The sequence below is a fragment of the Alosa pseudoharengus genome, unplaced genomic scaffold (genome assembly GCF_046254945.1).
Source record: "Alosa pseudoharengus isolate Yale_2024_CS ecotype anadromous, Long Island Sound unplaced genomic scaffold, YU_APseudo_1.1 YU_APseudo_1.1_scf_12, whole genome shotgun sequence".
NCBI classification, from domain to species: Eukaryota; Metazoa; Chordata; class Actinopteri; order Clupeiformes; family Clupeidae; genus Alosa; species Alosa pseudoharengus.
In genome coordinates this window covers 3,654,658-3,675,700 of record NW_027468587.1, presented here as the reverse complement: position 1 = coordinate 3,675,700, position 21,043 = coordinate 3,654,658, and the positions used below count along the sequence as shown (strand labels likewise).

Genomic DNA, 21,043 nt, shown 5'->3' with positions numbered 1-21,043 from the left:
AACTGGCAAAAATGGCTTCCATCTGGCCACTCTACCATAAAGGCCTGATTGGTGGAGTGCTGCACTGATGGTTGTCCTTTTTTACGCTTCTCTCATCTTCTCAAAGGAACTCTGGATCCCATTCATAGTGACCATTGGGTCCTTGGTTACCTGTCTGACCAAGGCCCTTGGTCCAGGATTTCTCAGTTTGACTGAGTGGCCAGATCTAGGAAGACTGTTGGTTGTTCCAAACTTTTCCATTTGAGAATGATGGAGGTTACCGTGCTCTTGAGAAGAAATGTTCTTGTATCCTTTCCCATATCTGTGTTTTACACTATCCTGTCTCGCTGTGAGACCAATATAAAGAGATGTGTGCCTCTAACAACGTCCAGTTAATTTATTTAGGCACAGGTGGAAATCAAGTAGTAGAAAGATCTCAAGGACCAAGGAGTTCAAGTAGAGTTCAATTGCAAGTGTCATAACAAGAATACTTATGTAAATGGAATATTTCAGTCTTTTATTTTTTCTATACATTTACAAAACACTCCAAACACCTGTTTTTTTGCAGTGTTGAAGAATTGTGTAGATTGATAAGAAAAAAAGAATTGAATCCATTTTAAGATGTGTCTGAAACAAAACAAAATGTGGAAACCTGAAAGGGTCATTGTAAAAACGTATGCATGCAACATAATGACGACCCCTGCTGTCTTAAAGATGAGTGAAGCTGCTTATTAGACATGTTCTGGTGAAGCAGTTTCGAAGTAAATAATCCTTTCCCGCAAAAATAGGTAATCTTTATGCTAACTTATGAGTTTGCAATTATGAATTTATGTCAACGGGTTGATGTTGCCTGTGAATGTTCCCTTTCTTTCCTTGATATAGCGAGAACATGAGAACATGCCGCATTTGTCGCTTCCGTCTTATGAAACGGCATGAGGTACTTTGTGTCTCCTTACAGCCCATTGGCTAACCAGTGACCGACTCTGGATTCTCCCTCATCCTGATTGGTGTGCTGCAATCACGTGATTAGTGAATGGCGACAGTGACGCTGCAAATACATAATTGGGACACAACACTGTCATGGTAAGTGTAGTCCAGCTCGTAGTCACACATAAAACAGTATTACAAATTACACACAATGTAACTGTTTTTATTAATTAATGTCATGGCGTTTCTTATGTGTGTATACTGCAGATTCTTCGTGGACTTTAAGTGTGACTTACAAGGCAGGACCAGCCGGCTCTGACCACTTTCTTACCAAATGACCGTGGTTGTGTAGCTCACCCTTGCCAAGAAGGTCCACTGTCATTTGGCTCACCGACGATCCACTGCAGTTAACGTTACTAATTGATTGTACTGTCCCTATACAGTCCCTTTCACCCTGACAGCGGCTTTAGTTAAGGACCGGCTTAATAATTGCTACCAGTTTTGAAGGTAGGAAGATTACTTGTTAGCCTATATTGTTGTTAGCCTGCTGTTTCTGAAGGCTATGCTTCTTCCCCAAAAACAAGTTAGGTAACATTAGTTAGCAATGCCTCAAGTTGGTATCAAGTTGTGTGAAGTGTCCTTATCCGAATTAAAAGTTCGCCTAATGCAGTATGTAGCCTAAATGCAACTTCCTGCTCTTTGGAAGTATCTCTTTCCCTGCTACATAGATGCTTAGATCTTTTTTTTCATTCACATAAACTATTATACAATCTGTAGTCTCATATCGTTATACTATAATATTTTATACTGATTGACAGCATTTGTAATTCCACTAACAATCTACCGTGTCAAGTACAGAGTAATTCCTTGTCATTACTTTATGGAAGATACTGTAGTATTTCATGCCCTATTTAGCTAAGGCGCCATTGAGACCTTGTTGTCACTCTGTCTCTACCAGAGGTTCTCTTCCCTTTCTCTCTCCCTCTGTCCCGCACCCGGGGCCTGGATGCTGCAGGCACTGCCCAGGTTCAGTAGTGCAGTGGTGAGAGTGAGGAGGATCGGGGCTCAAATCACCGCCATGGCTCTCAACCACCAGAGCAGCAGTGCCTCCTCCCAAGACCAGGGTGGTGTCATCACAGCAGCCATCCTCATCATTGGTGATGAGATCCTGAAGGTAATAACTGCTGTTCTATTGATCACCTATCTTGTGCAGTTTATTAATAGGCACTCCTTCACTGACATCAGTAAACTATTTATACATAATTGAGTTGAGTTTATTCACAATACCTCTTCAAACATTACAATAATACAGTTGGGGTACAATTCAGATTTTAGAAAGGTCCATGAGAGGTGAAATATGTTTCTGAAATACCTCGTATGTACTTATGTATGGAGTGGAAATTGCTTCTGTACTCTTTGACCTGTTTGATTGAGGTTTAGCAGCAGGCTTAAAGTAGAACTCCGGCAGTTTTTTCACATAGATCTCCATTTCGATCACCAAGTGCTGTCAGTACGGAACAAAAACGAAAACAATCAGTTTTACCTGGCTCGAGTTGCTACAGCCAACAGCTAAAGCAGCCAGGCATCTACAGTGCTACACTCTGGGGGCATGAACATGGAAGGCCATTAGGCCTTAAGTTGAGTTAAGTTACTTCACTTGTCCTGAATGAACATTTTCCTGTGCCTTCAAGCCATCTTGTAGAGTACACACACACACACTTGAATTTCCCCTGGGGATCAATAAAGTATCTATCTATCTATCTATCTATCTATCTACACACACTAGGAGCACACATACACACACAGAGTGGGCAGCACTTGATGCGGCACCCAGGAAGCAGTTGGCACCTCATCTGTGGATGTGGATGTTGGAGAGTGCTGATCTATCAGTCCCTCCACCCACATTTTTTAGAACCGGCCACCCCTCGTTCAAAAGTCCGATTCCCTTACCAGAGAGGTCGTGCCATTCTAAAGTTCAATTATGCATGCAACACCCTCAATTATGCATGCAACACCCTGTTGACGACGCATCGTTGGTTCTGTACAAAACTGGTTGAAATGCAGGCAGGTTCGCTAGATAGCACTATGGTTCAAAGAACTCTGAATGTAACTGGTTCAGGAACCAGTCCTCTGTTGGTTGAAACAAGCCCAATGTGTATAGGTATTAGGGGTGTAACGGTACACAGAAGTCACGGTTCGGTTCATACCTCGGTTCGGACATCACGGTTCGGTACGAGTTCGGTACAATGGAGGGAAAAGCAAAACAAAAATGCAGAAAGCATTTTTTTTTTGTACATGTCTCAGGCTGTACCACCTAGTGTCATAGTCTTCCCTGAGCTATCTGCAACAGCCTGAAGTGTGTAAGATGTAGGCTAAAGAGTACAATAAGTACCCAGACTCCATCTGTAACTTGTAAACAAAATAAGACAATCAGTTATAAAACTGAAAATAGGCCTACAGCATCTCTTATTTCTGAAAGTGCAAATTACATAGAAAAATTATTTTTAAAAATCCACTTAAGCAAGACCTTCAACATCTGTGTTTAGTTGTATAGGCTATGGAAGGGTCTACAATTGGCCTCAATATTTTTCATTGTGTGTAAAGTAATAATCTAGCCTACTAACTGTGAAAATATCACACTATTTTGCCTTTTTTTTTTAAACGAAATTGCTCCTTTCATTTCATAAACAGACTACAACTAGAAGTCACGTGACTTTGCCCTTTGACGTTAACTCACCGTAGCATGGTTTGTTTATTAGCCTGGTTAGCGTTGTCACTTTGTTTTACTGTCTATGCACTTAACACTACCAGCTCCTCATGTGAGAAGTTACAAGTTACCCCAAAATAAAGGTAATTACCACGCGATTTACATAGCTTTCTGTCATTACGAAATCATTTAATTTAAGCCATAGGTTTTGGCCCTATTTGTATGTGTATCCAAAGGCTGCTGAAGCGCAGGGGAAGTTTTTTTCCCCTCGTTTCAGTGATTAGTAGCCTCAGAGAATGTCTAATCCGTAGACGGGCTCTGGTAGCCTACATCATCTGGGTGATGGCTTCGAATATGTGTAGCATTTTTTCCACTCACATACCCAACAACTGCTGAACAACGCCGACACACAGTTTCATCTTATCCACCACTCTTTCGCCTGTACTAACGTTACTGTAACTGAAGTTCTCAAACTTGCGATCTTAAAAGAGACCAGCGGATCCTCTAACTCTTGTGGGTCTAACCTTAGTGCTGCTAATGACTGACGGACTCGACCGACGACCTGACAAAAAAACATAGGCGCCAATCAGAGCTTCAGAGCTAAGTCGAGGCTACAGATTAGCGTTAGGTGTCGCTAAAGAACTCCCGTAACTCTCGCTACTTAACAGTAATTGCGCATGACATTAATTAATCCGCACGAGTTTTATGTATTTTTATACCGTGTATTCTCCGTGTAAATTCATGCACCGAACCGTGACGCCCGTACCGTTTCGGTTCAATACGAATACATGAACCGTTACACCCCTAATAGGTATTGTCACAAGTTTACAGTGTCTCTAATACACAGACAGTGCTTAATTAGCAATATCACATAATAAATAATATTTGATCAACAAAGAAATAGTATGCACTATATATTGTTGTAATATGTTCTTCGTGCCTTATCATTTAATCATATACAGCATGATGCATATGCATACGATGTGAATATGATGCGATATCCTCTGGGCACGCTGCCTGATAACCTGTTTAAATCAGAAGTGGTGATTGGTCAATCTCCAGGTCCGTGCTTTGTATCCCTGTCGCAGGGTCACACAGTGGACACCAACAGTGCCTTCCTGTGCCGCAGCCTGCGTCAGCTTGGTGTGAGCGTGCAGCGAATCACCACAGTGCCCGATGTGCAGGAAGTCATCGCCAAGGAGGTAGCCACCCTGGCGCCAACGGTCACACACCTCATCACGTCTGGTGGCATCGGCCCTACTCACGACGACGTGACCTTCGAGAGCGTGGCGCTGGCGTTCGGCGAGCGCCTGGCGCCGCATCCGGAGCTGGCGCGGCTGGTGGAGGAGTTCTTCGGCGCGTCCGATCCCAGCTCGCCCTCCATGAAGCTGGCCGCGGTGCCCGAGTCGGCGCAGCTCAACTACGGCACCGACCCGCAGACGGGCCAGCGCATGCGCTACCCGCTGGTGAGCGTGCGCAACGTCTACATCTTCCCCGGCATCCCCTCGCTGCTCGAGCGCGCCTTCCACGGCCTCGTGCACCTTTTCGCCGGCTCGGGCACCACCTTCCACACGCGGGAGGTGTTTGTGGACGCCGACGAGACGGAGATCGCGCCCGTGCTCACCAAGCTCCAGAAGGGCTGGGGCAAGCGCGTGGCACTAGGCTCCTACCCGGACTGGCTCAGCAACTACCATCGCGTGCGGCTGGTGCTGGACTCCGACAGCCTGGAGGAAGTCGAGAAGGCCAGGGGGCAGCTCGTGGAGGACCTGCCCCCTGGAAGCGTAGTTCCGCTGGTCAAGGACCCGGTCTCCATCGCCCCCATGGAGGTGTACATGCTGGCCAACAGGGGTGAGGAAAACAAGGGTGGAATGCAGGGCTTAAACTTCTTAGCCACTGGGGTGGAATTCTGGTGTGGGTTGGACCATTTAAGATTTGAGAAAAGATAATTATACATAAAAGCTTTTAGAATTTCTGATAACGTCTGGCACATACATTTTCTTTACTTTACGCACTGGTAATAGCAAAGAGAGAAGAGTAGTGTCTAGGCCAGAAATGATTAGAAGAGGACAGAGAAGAGTGGACAACACTTCAGGGAAGAGTTCAAGTGAATGGAAAATCAGCTCTTAGTCAGTCATAGCTAGACCATGTAGACACATAACTATGGGTTAGACTCTCTCCTGTTCAACATCATGTGAAGCTGAGTGAGCAGAGAAGAGACTACATTGAAGAGTCAAAATACTGGAGCCCAAGTCACTCAGTCGCCAACAAAGATACCTGTGGTGGTCAGGGGAAAGCTAGAATGAGATATGAGTCCAGTTGGGTCCGGACATGTTTGGTGAAGAGGAGGAAAGAAAGACAGTGAGAAACTGAAAAGGGACATGGCAAGGAAAAGGAGCACACAGCAGCATATAGTGTTGAAAAGACGATTATTTTCATAGACAATTCATCTCTATTTTTATCCATTTAATTGAGTAGTTGTTTAACCGATAAAATGTCAGAAAATGGTGAAAATAATGCCAATGTCGGCACCCGTGGCCTACTGGTTAGCGCTTCGGACTTGTAACCAGAGGGTTGCCGGTTCGAGCCCTGACCAGTAGGAACGGCTGAAGTGCCCTTGAGCAAAGTACCTAACCCCTCACTGCTCCCCGAGCGCCGCTGTAGCAGGCAGCTCTCTGTGTCGGGATTAGTGTGTGCTTCACCTCACTGTGTGCACACTGTGCAGTGTTTCCCAGAGAATTGAATTCCATTTGTGGTGGTTGGTTTGCAGAATTAACTTGAATGCAACAGTTTTTAACAAATTAGCACAGCGTGGTTATGATGCTTACCAGATTTAAGCACAATTTAGTACAACCTGGAAAATCATTGTGTGATGGTCAATGTTGATCAATGTGGTGGGCCGCCACAAATAAGTCAATGTATGGGAAACACTGCTGTGTGCTGAGTGTGTTTCACTAATTCACGGATTTGGATAAATGCAGAGACCAAATTTCCCTCACAGGATCAAAAGAGTATATATACTTATACTTATACAATGAGTGTTTCCAAGATACGCCATACGCCAACATATATTTATTTAGTGTCATAGGAGTAAGTAAAGCAGAAATATTTAAGGTTAAGGAGATAAAAATCTGAGAATATTGAGCTAGTTTCCTGAGAAAAAATTACACAAATTGATTAACAAATTGATGACAAAAACGATTACCAAATTAGTTGGCGATTAATTGAATTGTTGACAACAAATCGATTAATGGATTAATTGTTGCAGCCCTTAACCACACACACAACTCTGCTCCTCTGTCTACCAGAGAGGGTGCAAATCATTCTGGTGAGGAAGCTTATGTAGAGGTTTGGCGTGGACCTGTTCTCTACAGGATCAGTGGTATTCGCTTTGTGCTCCTTACTCATCACTACAGGATCAGTGGTATTCGCTTTGTGCTCCTTACTCCTCACGCCGATAGATATATTTTGCTCTCAGAGTACCAGACATCTCCTTTACTGTTCCAGGGATGTATTTCAGTGCTTGAGTACCAGACATCTCCTTTACTGTTCCAGGCATGTATTTCAGTGCTTGAGGTTAGTTCATTTGGGAAGAGGTGGCTGATGGGTGGTAAATGTCATCTCCAGCCGCAGTCAAGAAGAGTTGGATTAGTGTGCAAAGTTGTGCAAGCCAACCTCCAGACTGTCCAACCCACCTTCAATTTTCGGGCCAGATTTAGAGTTGAAGTGGGCGAAATTATGGTATAGGTTGTGCCTTTACTCTCAAGGGAGTGATATTGTGGCTATTTCTGATTTCTCGTAGCCGTTTATGTCAAAAGTGTTCATGCGTCATACTCGTGTTGTAGTAAATCAGGTTGTGTGCATGCGTCATACTCGTGATGTAGGCTTGGTAAATCAGGTTAGATAGATAGATAGATACTTTATTGATCCCCAGGGGTTGTGTGCGTGCATCATACTCGTGTCAGGTTGTGTGCATGCGTCATACTCGTGTCTGACTACATTTCCCACAGGCTCCGCTCTGGGCGATAAAGTGGCGTCGGCTTTGAAGACCATCGAGACGGCGCTGGACCAGTACGCGGTCAGTGAGACCTGTGTGGGCTTCAACGGAGGCAAAGACTGCACCGTCCTTCTGCACCTCTTCTACGCAGCTGTCCTACGGTCAGCAGAAACACATACAAACAAAAACAGTTGTTGAAAATAATTAAGAAGATAATTCGATGTGACAACCAAACAGAACGTATTGCTCATCTAAACATGCATGCTCTCAGGATGCGCCCTCTAAAAACCAGAGAGATGAGTGAGTGTGACTTGTACAAAGAGATTTCTTTTTCATATTTATTTTACCTTTATTTAACCAGGGAATAAAACACAATGAGATTGCTCCCTCTTTTACAAGTGAGCCCTGGCTAAGAAGGCAGCACACAAAAAGACAATAGAGAACATTGACCAAAGGCAATAGACAGCAGTGACCACACTGACGTCCAGGGACAGATATGAGGATGAGGATGAGTGCAGGTGTGGTGGTGGAGGAGGTGCTGAAGGGAGTACAAACCAGTGACAGAAAGGAGAGATCTTTTGCTGTGTCTGTGGACCGAGAGTAAAAGATGATGCAAGACAACTGTAATCTATTTATTCTAGCCTCCATCTACTGTCTCTCTAAACTTCAACTGAACCCCTCCCCCTCTCTCTCCCTCGCAATCCTAGACGTTGTCCTGAGGGTAAGGAAAAAGTGAAGTCTCTGTACATCCGGATCGTTTCTCCGTTCCCTGAGATGGAAAGATTTCTTCAAGATACGATAAAGAGGTACAAAAAAAAACACCCACAAATGATAGCATTTGTGTTCAGCTGAAAATATAATCCTCCGGTGTGAAGTCATAAATATGTGCTTTGGACCTAAGGCCACACAGAAAGTCGCACGGCTTTATGTGGGTCTAGACTCTCGTGAATAAAGGTTTGAGTGAAAGTGACCTAACTCTGTAGACTCAGACTGCTGCACCCGCTGGGTAAGAGGAGCTCTTTGACATGGTGTCTGGAGCTGTGAGTTCCTATTCACAAAGCCAAGAATAGAGTGCTGGATCTCAGCTTGAATCTTGCCCTTGTTCCAGCATTACCAGCTGTTGATCATTATAGCTCCTTTTGAGACTTTTAAAAGATAACACTGAGCAAAAATGTAAAGTAATGTCAGTTAATGCTAACAGAAGGTAGTTATATTAAAGCACAATGTGGCTTCTTGTTCTTGACAGACAGACAGACACACACACACACACAGAATTTATTATAAAAGTGTATCTCCTCCTGCGCTGTTGTGGTGTCCACTGTGTGCACATATTTCTCTGTGGCTCAGTATTTGGCAGCGCACCCCTGTTCTGTGCTGCAGGTACGATCTGGACCTGATCTCGGTGGAGGGCAGTATTCGGCAGGCCCTGAGCGAGGTGCAGCAGAGACGCCCGGAGCTGAGGGCCGTGCTGATGGGCACACGCCGCAGTGACCCCTACTCACACACGCTCACGCCCCTGTGCCCCACCGACCCCGGGTGGCCAGACTACATGAGGGTCAACCCGCTGCTGGTGAGAGGGTGCACACACACACACACACACACACACACACACGTACACACACACACACACACACACACACACACACACACACACACACACACACACACACGTACGTGAGCACGGAAGCACACACACACACACACACACACACACACACACACACACACACACACACACACACACGTACGTGAGCACGGAAGCACACACACACACACACACACACACACACACACACACACACACACACACACACTCACACACACACACACACACGTACGTGAGCACGGAAGCACACACACACACATTATGGTTATGTTTCGTTGTTGCTTAGCAGATCGATATGTCCGAAGCGAACACGACCTCAGACTTTAATCAAAATAAATAATCATTGTATGTTTTCACTAATTCATTCTGAATGTGTTGTTTGTTCTGTTAAGTGGTTGTTACTTCACTAAGGGGCCAGATTATCACATTTCTTTTCTCAGCAAATCTCCCTCTTTTGCTCCCTTCTCTTACCTATTTTTTTTTTTAGGACTGGACATATCATGATATCTGGTCCTTCTTAAGGACACTCTATGTGCCGTACTGTATTCTTTATGATAAAGGGTAAGTTTCATGTTGAGTAAGCTCTTATTATACCTCACAATTGAATGCATAAAGAACAGATCCTCCATCTTTGTTCTCCAGGTGTCTTTGTAGTGATCCGGTCCGGTCAGGGATTGGCTCAACCATTTGTCTATTTTCTTGTAGGTACACCTCATTGGGTAGCATGGACAACACCTGCAGGAATGATTCGCTGAAGACGGTGGACGACCGGGGCATCGCCCGCTATAAGCCCGCCTATCACCTGGAAAACGAGGAAGAGGAACGTAACTCCAGAGCCTGAGGTCATCCCTCTCTAGATCTCACACACACAGGACTCTCAGCTCCAGAGCCTGAGGTCATCCCTCTCTAGATCTCACACACACAGGACTCTCAGCTCCAGAGCCTGAGGTCATCCCTCTCTAGATCTCACACACACAGGACTCTCAGCTCCAGAGCCTGAGGTCATCCCTCTCTAGATCTCACACACACAGGACTCCTCAACTGTAGCCTCCTTACATCCATCCACCCGCTCATCCATTCACCCATTCACCCGCTCATCCATTCACCCGCTCATCCAATCATTCAATCAACCAGCAAAGGTCAACTGAATGTGATGGACAGAGCAAAGAAGCAAAGTTGAAAGAAGAGTGGAAAATGTACAACCAGGGCATTGTAGATGCAAATGTGTGTGTGTGTGTGTGTGTGTGTGTGTGTGTGTGTGTGTGTGTGACAATTGTTACCATGTTTGTGTGTGTCTGTGTGTTTCTGTGTCTGTATGTGTGTGGCTCAGTGAAGGGTTGTTGCTATTATTTCCATGAATATCATGGTTTATAATAAAAGACTTGAATTTGCTCTAGGTCGAGTCATTCATTTACTGAAAGTGCATGAAGATTCAGATGATTCAGATGATGATAAAAGAAACCCAGTGTGTCCATGTGTATCGGGCTCTGGCCTGCAAATGATTAAACGCATGGTTTTGAGAAGATGCTTAAGCTGCGGCTGCCAAGATTGGGTACGTGAACGCAGAGCACTTTACTTCATCACGTGAAAAGCCAACCAGGGGAAGTGTGACGGATGGACACTGATGCCTGTGTGTGATTGCTTTTGATGTGCGGAGGATACCATGTGCATCACATTCAGGCTCACTTGTAGAGAGGAGAGGAGGAAGCCTAGGGAGATATATAGGCTACACACAGCACGAGACATGCAAAGTCTGCTCTCTGACAAAAACTTTTTTTTTGATTTTATGATTTATGTTTTTCTTGCCCTGGAATTAATTCATTCATTCATTCATAATGTTGGAACAGAGCAGGCTTCACGTCGTGCTCATTGTGTCCAATAACTTACCCACTATGTTATGTATTCATGAGGTAAAACTCTAGGCAAGTAAGAACTGTACTGTGTCTACTATACTATAATATAATCACTTGTTACAAACTGTAAAATGGTATGCTAAATGGATAATTGACCAACAGAGAAATAGAGAGCAGAGGTGATATGCTGATTACAGAGAATTGCAAAACACAGATTTGCCTTGCACAATAATCCTCTCTCGAGCCATCGCTTACTGTATGTGAAAGCATTGATTTGCCTTGCACAATAATCCTCTCTTGAGCCATCGCTTACTGTATGTGAAAGTTGTAGAATACCATGGAATTATGAAATACCAATTGATAAAAAGCAGATGTACAGATTGGTCATTATTTCTGAGAAATTATGCACTGCTTTCTCTCTCTGCTCCTCGTCTCCTGCATTTGATCAGTGCTGTCTTCAGTCTGAATTAGTGCTTAACTAGCTTGTTCAGTATATTATCATTATATTTGAATACCAATGCACAGATTTATATTTATATGGTTATAGTTATAGTATAGGCTCGTAGGCTTGACTGCCAGATCAGCTTCCAAAATGCGTTTCAGTGAAGTTATTGAAAATAATATGATAAAACAAATATTTAAATTAATATCGAAATCGAATGCATTGCAATTAGATTAAGATTAGCCTACAATGTTGAGCCAGAGATCTGACCAATCTATAGCCTAGGTCTATTTTGAAAATGGTTTCATTTGGCATCAACGAAGTGTCTTTAAAAGGAATTGTAGTTTTAGCGAGTCACCTCTAGGTAGCGGTGTAATCACATTTTACATTTCGCGTCCCACGATTACAATAAATTACCTTTTTCAAGCAAGATTGAATCCAGGCATATCGATCTCTCCTCCCCGCCTGGAAATTAGTCAACGGTCTGGAAACAAGGATCGATACGGTGCAATCTAATAAAGCGAGTCGCTTACGGAGGCGCAGCCCTGGGACGCCCAGGTTGTAACACCTCCAATTACAGGCACGCAGCCTCCACAGTTCACACTCTCCTCGTTCTAGATTGCCACGTTTCTGTTTAAGTCTGAAATAAAACAGCAACAAGGCCATTATGGCTAAATGAAACGTGCCAGACATAAAACACCATCAACATCAACTACATTTTACAACTTTACAAGTAAATAGTAAATGCATAAATGTGTTCAGGTGAAATAGCCTGGCAGCATAAGCTATTCAGGCACACGACATTCCAATAGGTATAATGTCTCTCTAAATTACTATGGATTACAGAGAACAATTAATTACATCCCAATTAAGAAACGTCTTCATGCATGGCCACTAGGAGGCCTTATCCAACCAACCCTAAGCCAAAGATCAACATAGGCCTGATAGACCTAGTTGTTTCTCACCATAAGTTCTAGAGAAGATTCTCTGTGAATTTACATGTTTTTGTTCAAAGGGAAAGATATTTTTGGCTAGCCTGACGAGCCAGACCCACATTAAAATGTAGGGTCTGGGCACTCACCGTTCGCAGTGCTCAGTCTGAGGGGCAGGATAATCAGTTGTCTTTCAAATTCCCTCTGCATGCAATAGGACAGCGGCAGCGCTATGAGTCCCGTGCGTTTCCCACCAGCGGAGCTAGTTGGCTAGTTCAAACGTTTGCCAACTTAATAAAAGCTTAACTTGTGTCACACTGTTCACCAACAGCAACATCCATCTTATTTGTTTTCAAGTAGCAGGGAATTCAAGCCAAACCGTTGCAACTCTGCCATCAATCATTATGTTAAGCCCACCTAACGACTCTATACACGATTTCATTTGCCTGATTGAGTTTCGATTTCTGGAGCTCACAAGCCAACGCTGAGTTGCTAGACTAGCCGCTAGGGCGCGTCTAGATTACTAGGCTAATTTTTGGCCATTACACATTACAATAACACTTAATCAGGAATACAGCAACATTATTAATGGTGTAAATGACTATCGTATAAGTGTAGGTCTACAGATGCCCATTGCAGGCAACTATCAATCCTATGTTCCGATGGCATATTCTGTTTCCTAATTCAAGTTTATAATTTTTAAAAGGCAAAGTGATTATAAGAAAAGTCATTAACAATCATGTTTAATCAGCTGCATAAAAACTCCTGCCCAGATCAAACTGATCAAAAGGTCTAATCATGGGTTAAAGTGTGCGTGTGTGTGTGTGTGTGTGTGTGTGTGGGGGGGGGGGGGGGGGCGACGCAGTTCCGCCACCTCAGATAAATTAATAACAAATATATTCTTTCATACCAACGATATAGCGTGATGATATTGTTAAAACTAGATGTACCACAGAGCAGTACAAAATATGACCGTCGCCCAGTCCAGCACATTTTTTCCACAAAAATAAATCACGCTGAAAAGCATATATGATTCTAAATGTCTCACTAAATTGCATCATGCACACTCAATTCTCACTGGTATCTGCTAGACAGTACCAAAACATGATTAGTTCATAGATTTCACATGTAAAATTCATTTTATACAACCCCACCCCCATCTTGCCTGTTCATAATTCTGAGAAATTCTTGAATTGTGTGCATGTCTGCGTGTACATGTTTATGTTTATGTGTGTGTGTGTGTGTGTGTGCCTGTGTATGTGCCTGTGTGTGTGCATGTGCATGCATGCGTACATATGTCTACTGTGTGAGTATGTGTCATACATATGATTACTGTGAATGTATGTGTGTGCGTGTGTATCTGTTTATGCACGTGTGCATATGGAATGGGTTAACATGACCCCTGGAGGCAAACATACGAAAAAATGGGTCATCCTAGGCCATACATGGGCAACATACGGCCCGCGGGCCACATCCGGCCCGTGGGCTTTCCCTGACCGGCCCGCGTAAGGTCCGTGAAAGAACAAATAGTCAAGAGCCTAGCATAGAGATAATGCACGTAAATCAATATCGTTGTTTTTATTTTGAAAGCGACTGCTATTTGTACGCCCATACATTTGTGCGTGGATGCATACGATGTAAACACCCTCACTGAATTGTGCTGGTGAATAGAATTTATGCTTCTGCGTCGACACAATGCAGTTGCCTTTAAGTCGGCGTAAACCTTTCAAAGTTTTATGTCTGCGTCGCTCACCACCGCAAAGGTTGTCAGAACGAACTCCTGCTGTTTGTTGGCGATACGAAGTGTTAATTTCAAAACGTTACTGGCAGATAGATAGTTTACATTCGGATAAACCCGTCATTGTAACCAAAATATGTCTGAGTTTATTTGCAAAGCTTATGTTAGCGAAATAGTATGATGCTACTACCCACAGGTTGCTTAAAGCAGCCGGCTCAACACACAGGGCGAGTTGACCAATCACAGTTTTGTGCAGAAAGTTAAAGCAAAAACATAGCCTACATTTTTAAAATAGTTTTCTTTGTGCATGTTGACTAACTAATGACAGCCTAGCCTACTATTGTCTGCTCCACATTTTCATAGTCTAATTCTGCATAGAGTTAATTTAATGATGGTAATGATTTAATGATGAAATATTGCTGAGTGTTGATGAAATGGTGGCACAGGCCTATGGTTGTACTGACTCCTTCACATTTTCATGGCCTAGCCTAATTATATAGATATTGTAGTACTTTTTTATATCAGTCTTTGAAAACTGAAAAAAAAAATGTCAATGTCAAAAAATCATTTTCGAGAATGAGGATTAAATACTGGACATAGATTAAATAGCCTATTGCTGTTTTTCCTTTGTCTCCCTCACATTTTCATCTGTTCTTACGAGTAGTAAACAAAACCATATGATTTACTTAATGTTATACAAGAACAGAATAGAATTGGACAGAATTGAGTTCAGACTTGATTGTATTTTGGGTCCGGCCCTCGTCAACAGTCCCAATTTGTCATGTGGCCCCTTGGGGAAATTAGTTGCCCACCCCTGTCCTAGGCCCTACGGTTCTCAAGATATTCACAGAAAACTATGTTGGTGTACGGTCACTAAATGTACACATAAATTATTTTATTGTAAGGCCCCCCATGAACGACAGTTCACGAAACTTGGCATGCATTCGGAGGGTGTCATAATGATCCTACACTTTCAATTTCGTGCAGTTTTGACCATGTCAGCCAGAGATATTGTGATGAAAACACCTAATTTTTTGCTTTTTAATTTTTAACTAGGTGGCGCTATACATGAAAAAAGTGGTTATGGAATGGGTTGACATGGCCCCTTGAGATCAACATACAAAAAAAAGGTGGTCCTCACACGGCTATTTAGACTTATGTTACATTCTAACATTGTGCAGCAATGATTCTCCTGAAATGCAGCATGTTTATTCCCCATTAATATAAGAGGAGATCAAAACAATGGCAAATTTAGCTATAAGCTACTTATGCCCCATTGTTGATGTTACTTATGCCCCATTGTTGATGTTACTTATGCCCCATTGTTGATGTTACTTATGCCCCATTGTTGATGTTACTTATGCCTTATGCCCCATTGTTGATGTTACTTATGCCCCATTGTTGATGTTACTTATGCCCCATTGTTGATGTTACTTATGCCCCATTGTTGATGCTACTTATGCCCCATTGTTGATGGCTAAAAAGTATCCCCGGACGCCTTGCATTGGACAGACACTCAAGATGGAATAATACGGAGAGGTCTCAGTGAAAAGCAGGTGCATCCCACTGGTGAATAATAACATGCACATCACAGTCATCACGCCCAGAGCTGTGACAAACAGCCCATCAGAGAGCCTCAAAACGCGCAGCAGACACTCTTTAGCACACCTGTGGTGAGACGGTTCAGATGTTGACATCACAAGCCAAGCAAAGCATAATGCGTCTGTTTAGAACAGTAAGGATACAATGACATCAGGGTCAAGTAATACAGTTCAACGTCAGCGAAGAATTGGAATATCAGTCGAAGTGTGGCAAAAAAAGCAAAAATGTCACTTCATCAAAGCAAATGTTTATCATCAAAAGATGTCTCTCTCAATCTCCGTTTCTCCATGAATAACTCATGCTCTCTCTCTCTCTCTCTCTCTCACACACACACACACTCTCTCTCTCACACACAGACTCCAGGGATTAAAGTGAAAAAAAATCGTTTGACTGAACTTTTTTCAGGCCATAAGTCATACGTTGTTCATATCTACCTATAGAGATAGCACCCCTTTTGCGGTCGCAACCTATTGGTTTTTAATGTACAAAAAGATGCAAACAGCAAAGTAAAGGGAGTATTCGCCTTATTCACACAGCGGCCATTGTTTAAACCAAAACGAGGCTACAGGGTACACTTACTATATAATTAATGCCACCTACAGGTGAATGCATAGAACATAACAATCCTATGGTTTGTGTACCCTGTAGCCTCGTTTTAGCCGCCAATGGCCGCCATGTGAATAAGGCGAATTGAGAGTGTAATTGATTGAGATTGAGTTTTCCTGATGAACAAAAATATATTTTAGTACCATCCCTGACCATTGCTGATTAGCCATTGCTGTTCTTTTCTACTGCAGCAATATTGTAGAAAGGCTTTAACACACTCTTATTTAATTACTTCAGGCCAAAAGTGTTTAAAGGGGAGATTTTTTTCTTGTTAATATGCAATTCAACACCAAGTAAAATCTATAAAATCAAGTTTGCAAGACTTCCCATTTCCTCATCAAAGTAACATATCAGAACATTCTAGATATTGTTCATATTTCCATTTGTTGCCTCATCCGCATTTAATGAAAACATGGTAATTTTGAGTTTTACAGACAACTCAGTTTTCCAATGAGCAGCAATACTGTGTGTGCTCATGCAGGAGGTCTGCGCATTTGTAACGACAATCTGGAGACGGCGCTTTTGTCTTCAGCAACAGATTGTATAAGGTTGACAAGAGGTTGCGATATGGTTAAGGACAGGTCGTGTTGCGCTATGAAAGAACATGCATAGCCTACTTTCTAAACGTAAAAACGGTCAGCCATAGATAAACGTAGCCTACATCTGTCGTGGTGGCTAGTTGCACCAGGTAGGGAAGATGTCCTGAAGTGCACGAACGTTAACCTTATGGCGGTCTTCTGATTGGTGGCGTGCTAAAACGTTTTCCTATTGCATCCATAAACAATTTTCTTGCAGCGAACCGCGCAAAAGCAAACTCCTGGCACTTTAATTTCTTTACACCATGGCTTGTTAGTTCTCCCCCGTTTTCATCAGCTGCCCATCTGCATTTATTTTTTAACTTTTGACACCTGCCTTCCTTTAGCAACAACGCATCCATGACAGCTAGTGGCCTTGCCAAATAGACGCACACAAATCATGACGCTAATATGCGAGGTTCTGGTAGGCACACTGGTTATGGTTTTGTGCTATAAATTAATAATATTTTATAGCAAAGTTTTAAGTTGACTATTTTAATTGTATGGTTATTTTTTGTCAACATACACTCACAACCTATTGTCGTTAAAAGTGAGGCCTAAGCAAAATAGGCTACAAGGCTGTCTGTGCGTCACAAACACGACTGACCCCCTTACTCGACACGCTCAGTCAAAACCTTCCGTCGCAAATTGTGAAAAACATTGTTGTATGTCATAACAGACGGGATAATAAATTGCATAGGCTACGGTTTATATTGCGTCGCTTTACACATAATGTTAGTTGCATTGATTAAAAACTGTAACAATAATAGTAGCCTACATCGGGTGGCATAGCAGGCTATCTGTTCAAGTCATAGGTGACACCCAAAATGAATGACCTCCCCTGACAAGAGTTTGCGATAGTAAGTGTCTACATTGATGCACGGAAAGAACAAAGCCTCCGAATTCGCACATAGAGCTCACAATATCATATCCAAAAAAGTTAAACGGATTGGCCAACCTCATCAGCTGTCTCGATTGTGTCACTATAATCCAACTTTTAGACCGTTATAGTCCTCCATACGTGTTCTTTTTTTTAAGCAAACGCCCGAGACAAGTGTGTAGCTACAACATACAAAGCGAAACTCATGGCTGACGTAGGCCGTATAGGACGTATCTTCTTGAGCGGTCACGGATTGAGACACAGAAAGTTCTCAAGAACACTATTAGGTCTTTAAACATTTACCTAATATTTGTAGTTGCCTTAAAAAAGGAAAAGCAAAGGTGACAGTCCCCCCCCCCTCCTATTTTTTTTCTCATCGGATCTGCATCGATCTCAAATATGACATTTCTAAAATCAAATTGACGGAAATCCGTCCTATGACGGAGAACTTTAATCCTTGCACACAGACACACACACTCTCTCTCTCTCACACACACACACTCTCTCTCTCTCACACACACACACACACTCTCTCTCTCTCACACACACACACACACACTCTCTTTCTCTCTGACTCTGTCCACATTTCCGTATTACTTTTATATCTGCATATTTATGACCTGTTCACAGTGAAGCGTTCCACGTTAGAGAATCAGAAGCAAATCCAAAGCGATAAGGGTGTGTGATCTCTGACAGAACGCGATGCATTTGAGAAGACAGGGAGGCGTTGGCGGTGGAACATTAGCCTTCAAACCACTAATTTCCTGGTGTCTACTGCAGTCTATGCTCTTAAAGCAGAGAGAGAGAGAAGGGTTTCTGTGTGTCACTGACACATTTGCATATAGCCGCTCCCATGCAAAACACAGAATAGGGAATATGGAGCATGCTGTGGTCAAAGAGCAGGAAAGGTTGTTGAGTTTTTCCATTTCTTGTGTATTTTTGTCCATCTTGTCTCACTACAAGTGTGGTGAGAACCCTGTGTTGCATAGTTGTGTACGTGTGTGTCTGTGTGTCTGTCTGTCTGTCTGTGTGTGTGTGTGTGTGAAGAGTAAGATTATTACACTCCAACATTTTTTCTTTTTTACAATTAATTTATTACAATGAATCTCACTTTTCACACACACACACGCACACACACGCACATATACAAACAACACATCTTGCACTTTTGTGTGTATGTATGTGTCAGATGGGGAAATGTAAAGTGGGTTAAGGGACAATATGGCTTCTTTGTAATTTGTGTGTGTACACTGTGTGTATAATGTGTGGCCACCCTGATTACGATTGCAGCGATATTCTGTGTGCGGTGTCTGTGCGTAAAGATATTGAGCACGTGTGATGTGTGTTTTTATTGAGCACGTGTGTTTGTTGACATTGTCTTGTCGGAAGCCTACTGTGGGTGTGGTATGTAATGGACTACAGGTGTTTCCCATTGACTGAATAGGTACCACACCTCCCGATCACCGTAATAAACTCACAGCCCTAGGTGACTGAAACGTACCATGGGGGCACTGTCCGGACGATGACATCCCTTCTCTATGTGGGTGCTCCTTATGATTTTTCGCGAAAAAGCCATCAGTGCACGCAGATCCCACGTGGCTTTAATTTATCGTAAGCATCTATATGCCAGATGCAGTTGGGTCGGCGAATTACTGTCTACGGCTGAGTCTTCTGGAACGACGAATGGGCGATGCGTCAGGGTCCAAGGCTGAAAGAACAACACAAACATTTTCCTTTTTTGCACAAGGTGCATCCATCTGTATCCGTGAAGTCTCCCAGGTCCATTCAGCTGGTGAATAATGAAATCGATAGTTACTGGGTACGTAACTCCAGTTTTACTTCGTATGGGCTCCGCCCTCTAACAGCGCTAGCCCCTTCCCCTTGCTGCTGCGCAGCCCGCCTGAAGTCTTTGTGCAAGAGGCTGTGAAGTTCTTGGGCATAAAGGCCGTATTAGGGTGTAACACAGCCTTACCCACACTCTACACTCAGCACAAGGCATTGGGGGTTCACTGACAAGGCACACATATCAGTCACTCTTTTTGCAGTAGACAAGGCCAATAAAAGGGCCGAATCTAAGCATGACTGTAAAAAGTTCCAGATGATTACGATGGGAGCCGTCATGGGGTCAACATGAAGTCCGTAAAGTGCGTAAAACTTGCACATATAGCAAAAGGTGTGCACACATGTACGGATTATCAGCCAGTGGGCCCCTAGGCACAGATGTAAAGGTTGGTAACTCAGGTTGGTAACTCAGCTCAGTTGCTCCCACCCTAAACTGAGTTAGTGAGTTTTTTTGGAAAGAAGCATTAAGAGACCTTGAATTTGTCATTGTATCTACAGTATACATCCATATACATTTTTGTTTATTTTTCAGGAGAGTCTGGGATTTGTACCCATCTTGCATAGCTATGTCTCTTATGTCAGCCTTTATATCAAAGGGAAACCATTTGTGTTTTTATGTCACCAGGAAGCATGTCAATAGAATTAACTTTTCATATTCAGGTGGGATAGATTGGAATCTTGAAATATAATAATCTTGACAATGGGATATTCTATGGCTCACCAATTTATGAGTTATATGTAGCCTACTGAGTGAGACAAATATTTAATTTATTAGGCTAATTGCTTTATTCACTAGCCTATTGTCACTGAACCATTGGACCAAGAATGTGCATGCCGATACCAACTTTTTATTTTCTTTTTTTATAAGGACAGCAAGTTCATTATTTTGGGTTGCTATTACATTATGACGGTTGGCAGCTCATTGTTTGCAGCAGTCTTGTATCTTTAAAAACAATGTATGTGTAGCATACTCGCTCAAATTGATAACACTCATTGATAATTGTTGACATGGTCCATGTCATGGAGTTGACATGGAGGCTCAGATGAACACGGCGCTAAAAAGCACAAACGAGTGCGAAAGTTGCAGCCGTGACGACAGGGAAAGTGCAGGCAGCCACGAGAGTGATTGGTCGTATAAAATGAACGTTGGTGATGTCTGGGTTACACAAAGCTACAACGACACAATCATTATGTTTTCGTAATGACCGACAGTTTAGTTTAGTTTATAAATAAAACACACTGTTAAAGTGCCATAAGTAGGCTGATTTACTAAATGACAGACAGTTGAATTTCTGAATAAAAATAATTTTGGTGCAGTTTTGAAATCTTAAGCGTGTAACCCCACATAAGCGCACAAGCA

General features: G+C 42.9%; 1 protein-coding gene across 2 annotated transcripts; it reads left to right on the top strand.

Moving 5' to 3' along the window:
• The first annotated feature begins 1,014 nt into the window (after positions 1–1,014).
• flad1 (flavin adenine dinucleotide synthetase 1) lies at positions 1,015–10,609 on the top strand. Of its 2 annotated transcripts, none has more exons than XM_076279779.1 (9): positions 1,015–1,062; positions 1,174–1,413; positions 1,922–2,080; positions 4,702–5,461; positions 7,621–7,768; positions 8,315–8,413; positions 8,988–9,177; positions 9,701–9,774; positions 9,919–10,609. In XM_076279779.1, the coding sequence occupies exons 3-9, from the start codon at positions 1,985–1,987 to the stop codon at positions 10,052–10,054; spliced, it is 1,503 nt and encodes a 500-aa protein (XP_076135894.1). In that variant the 5' UTR covers positions 1,015–1,062; positions 1,174–1,413; positions 1,922–1,984; the 3' UTR covers positions 10,055–10,609. The 2 variants fall into 2 exon arrangements, with proteins under 2 accessions (XP_076135894.1, XP_076135893.1); XM_076279778.1 differs by having other exon boundaries at positions 1,865–2,080.
• The last annotated feature ends 10,434 nt before the right edge of the window (positions 10,610–21,043 follow it).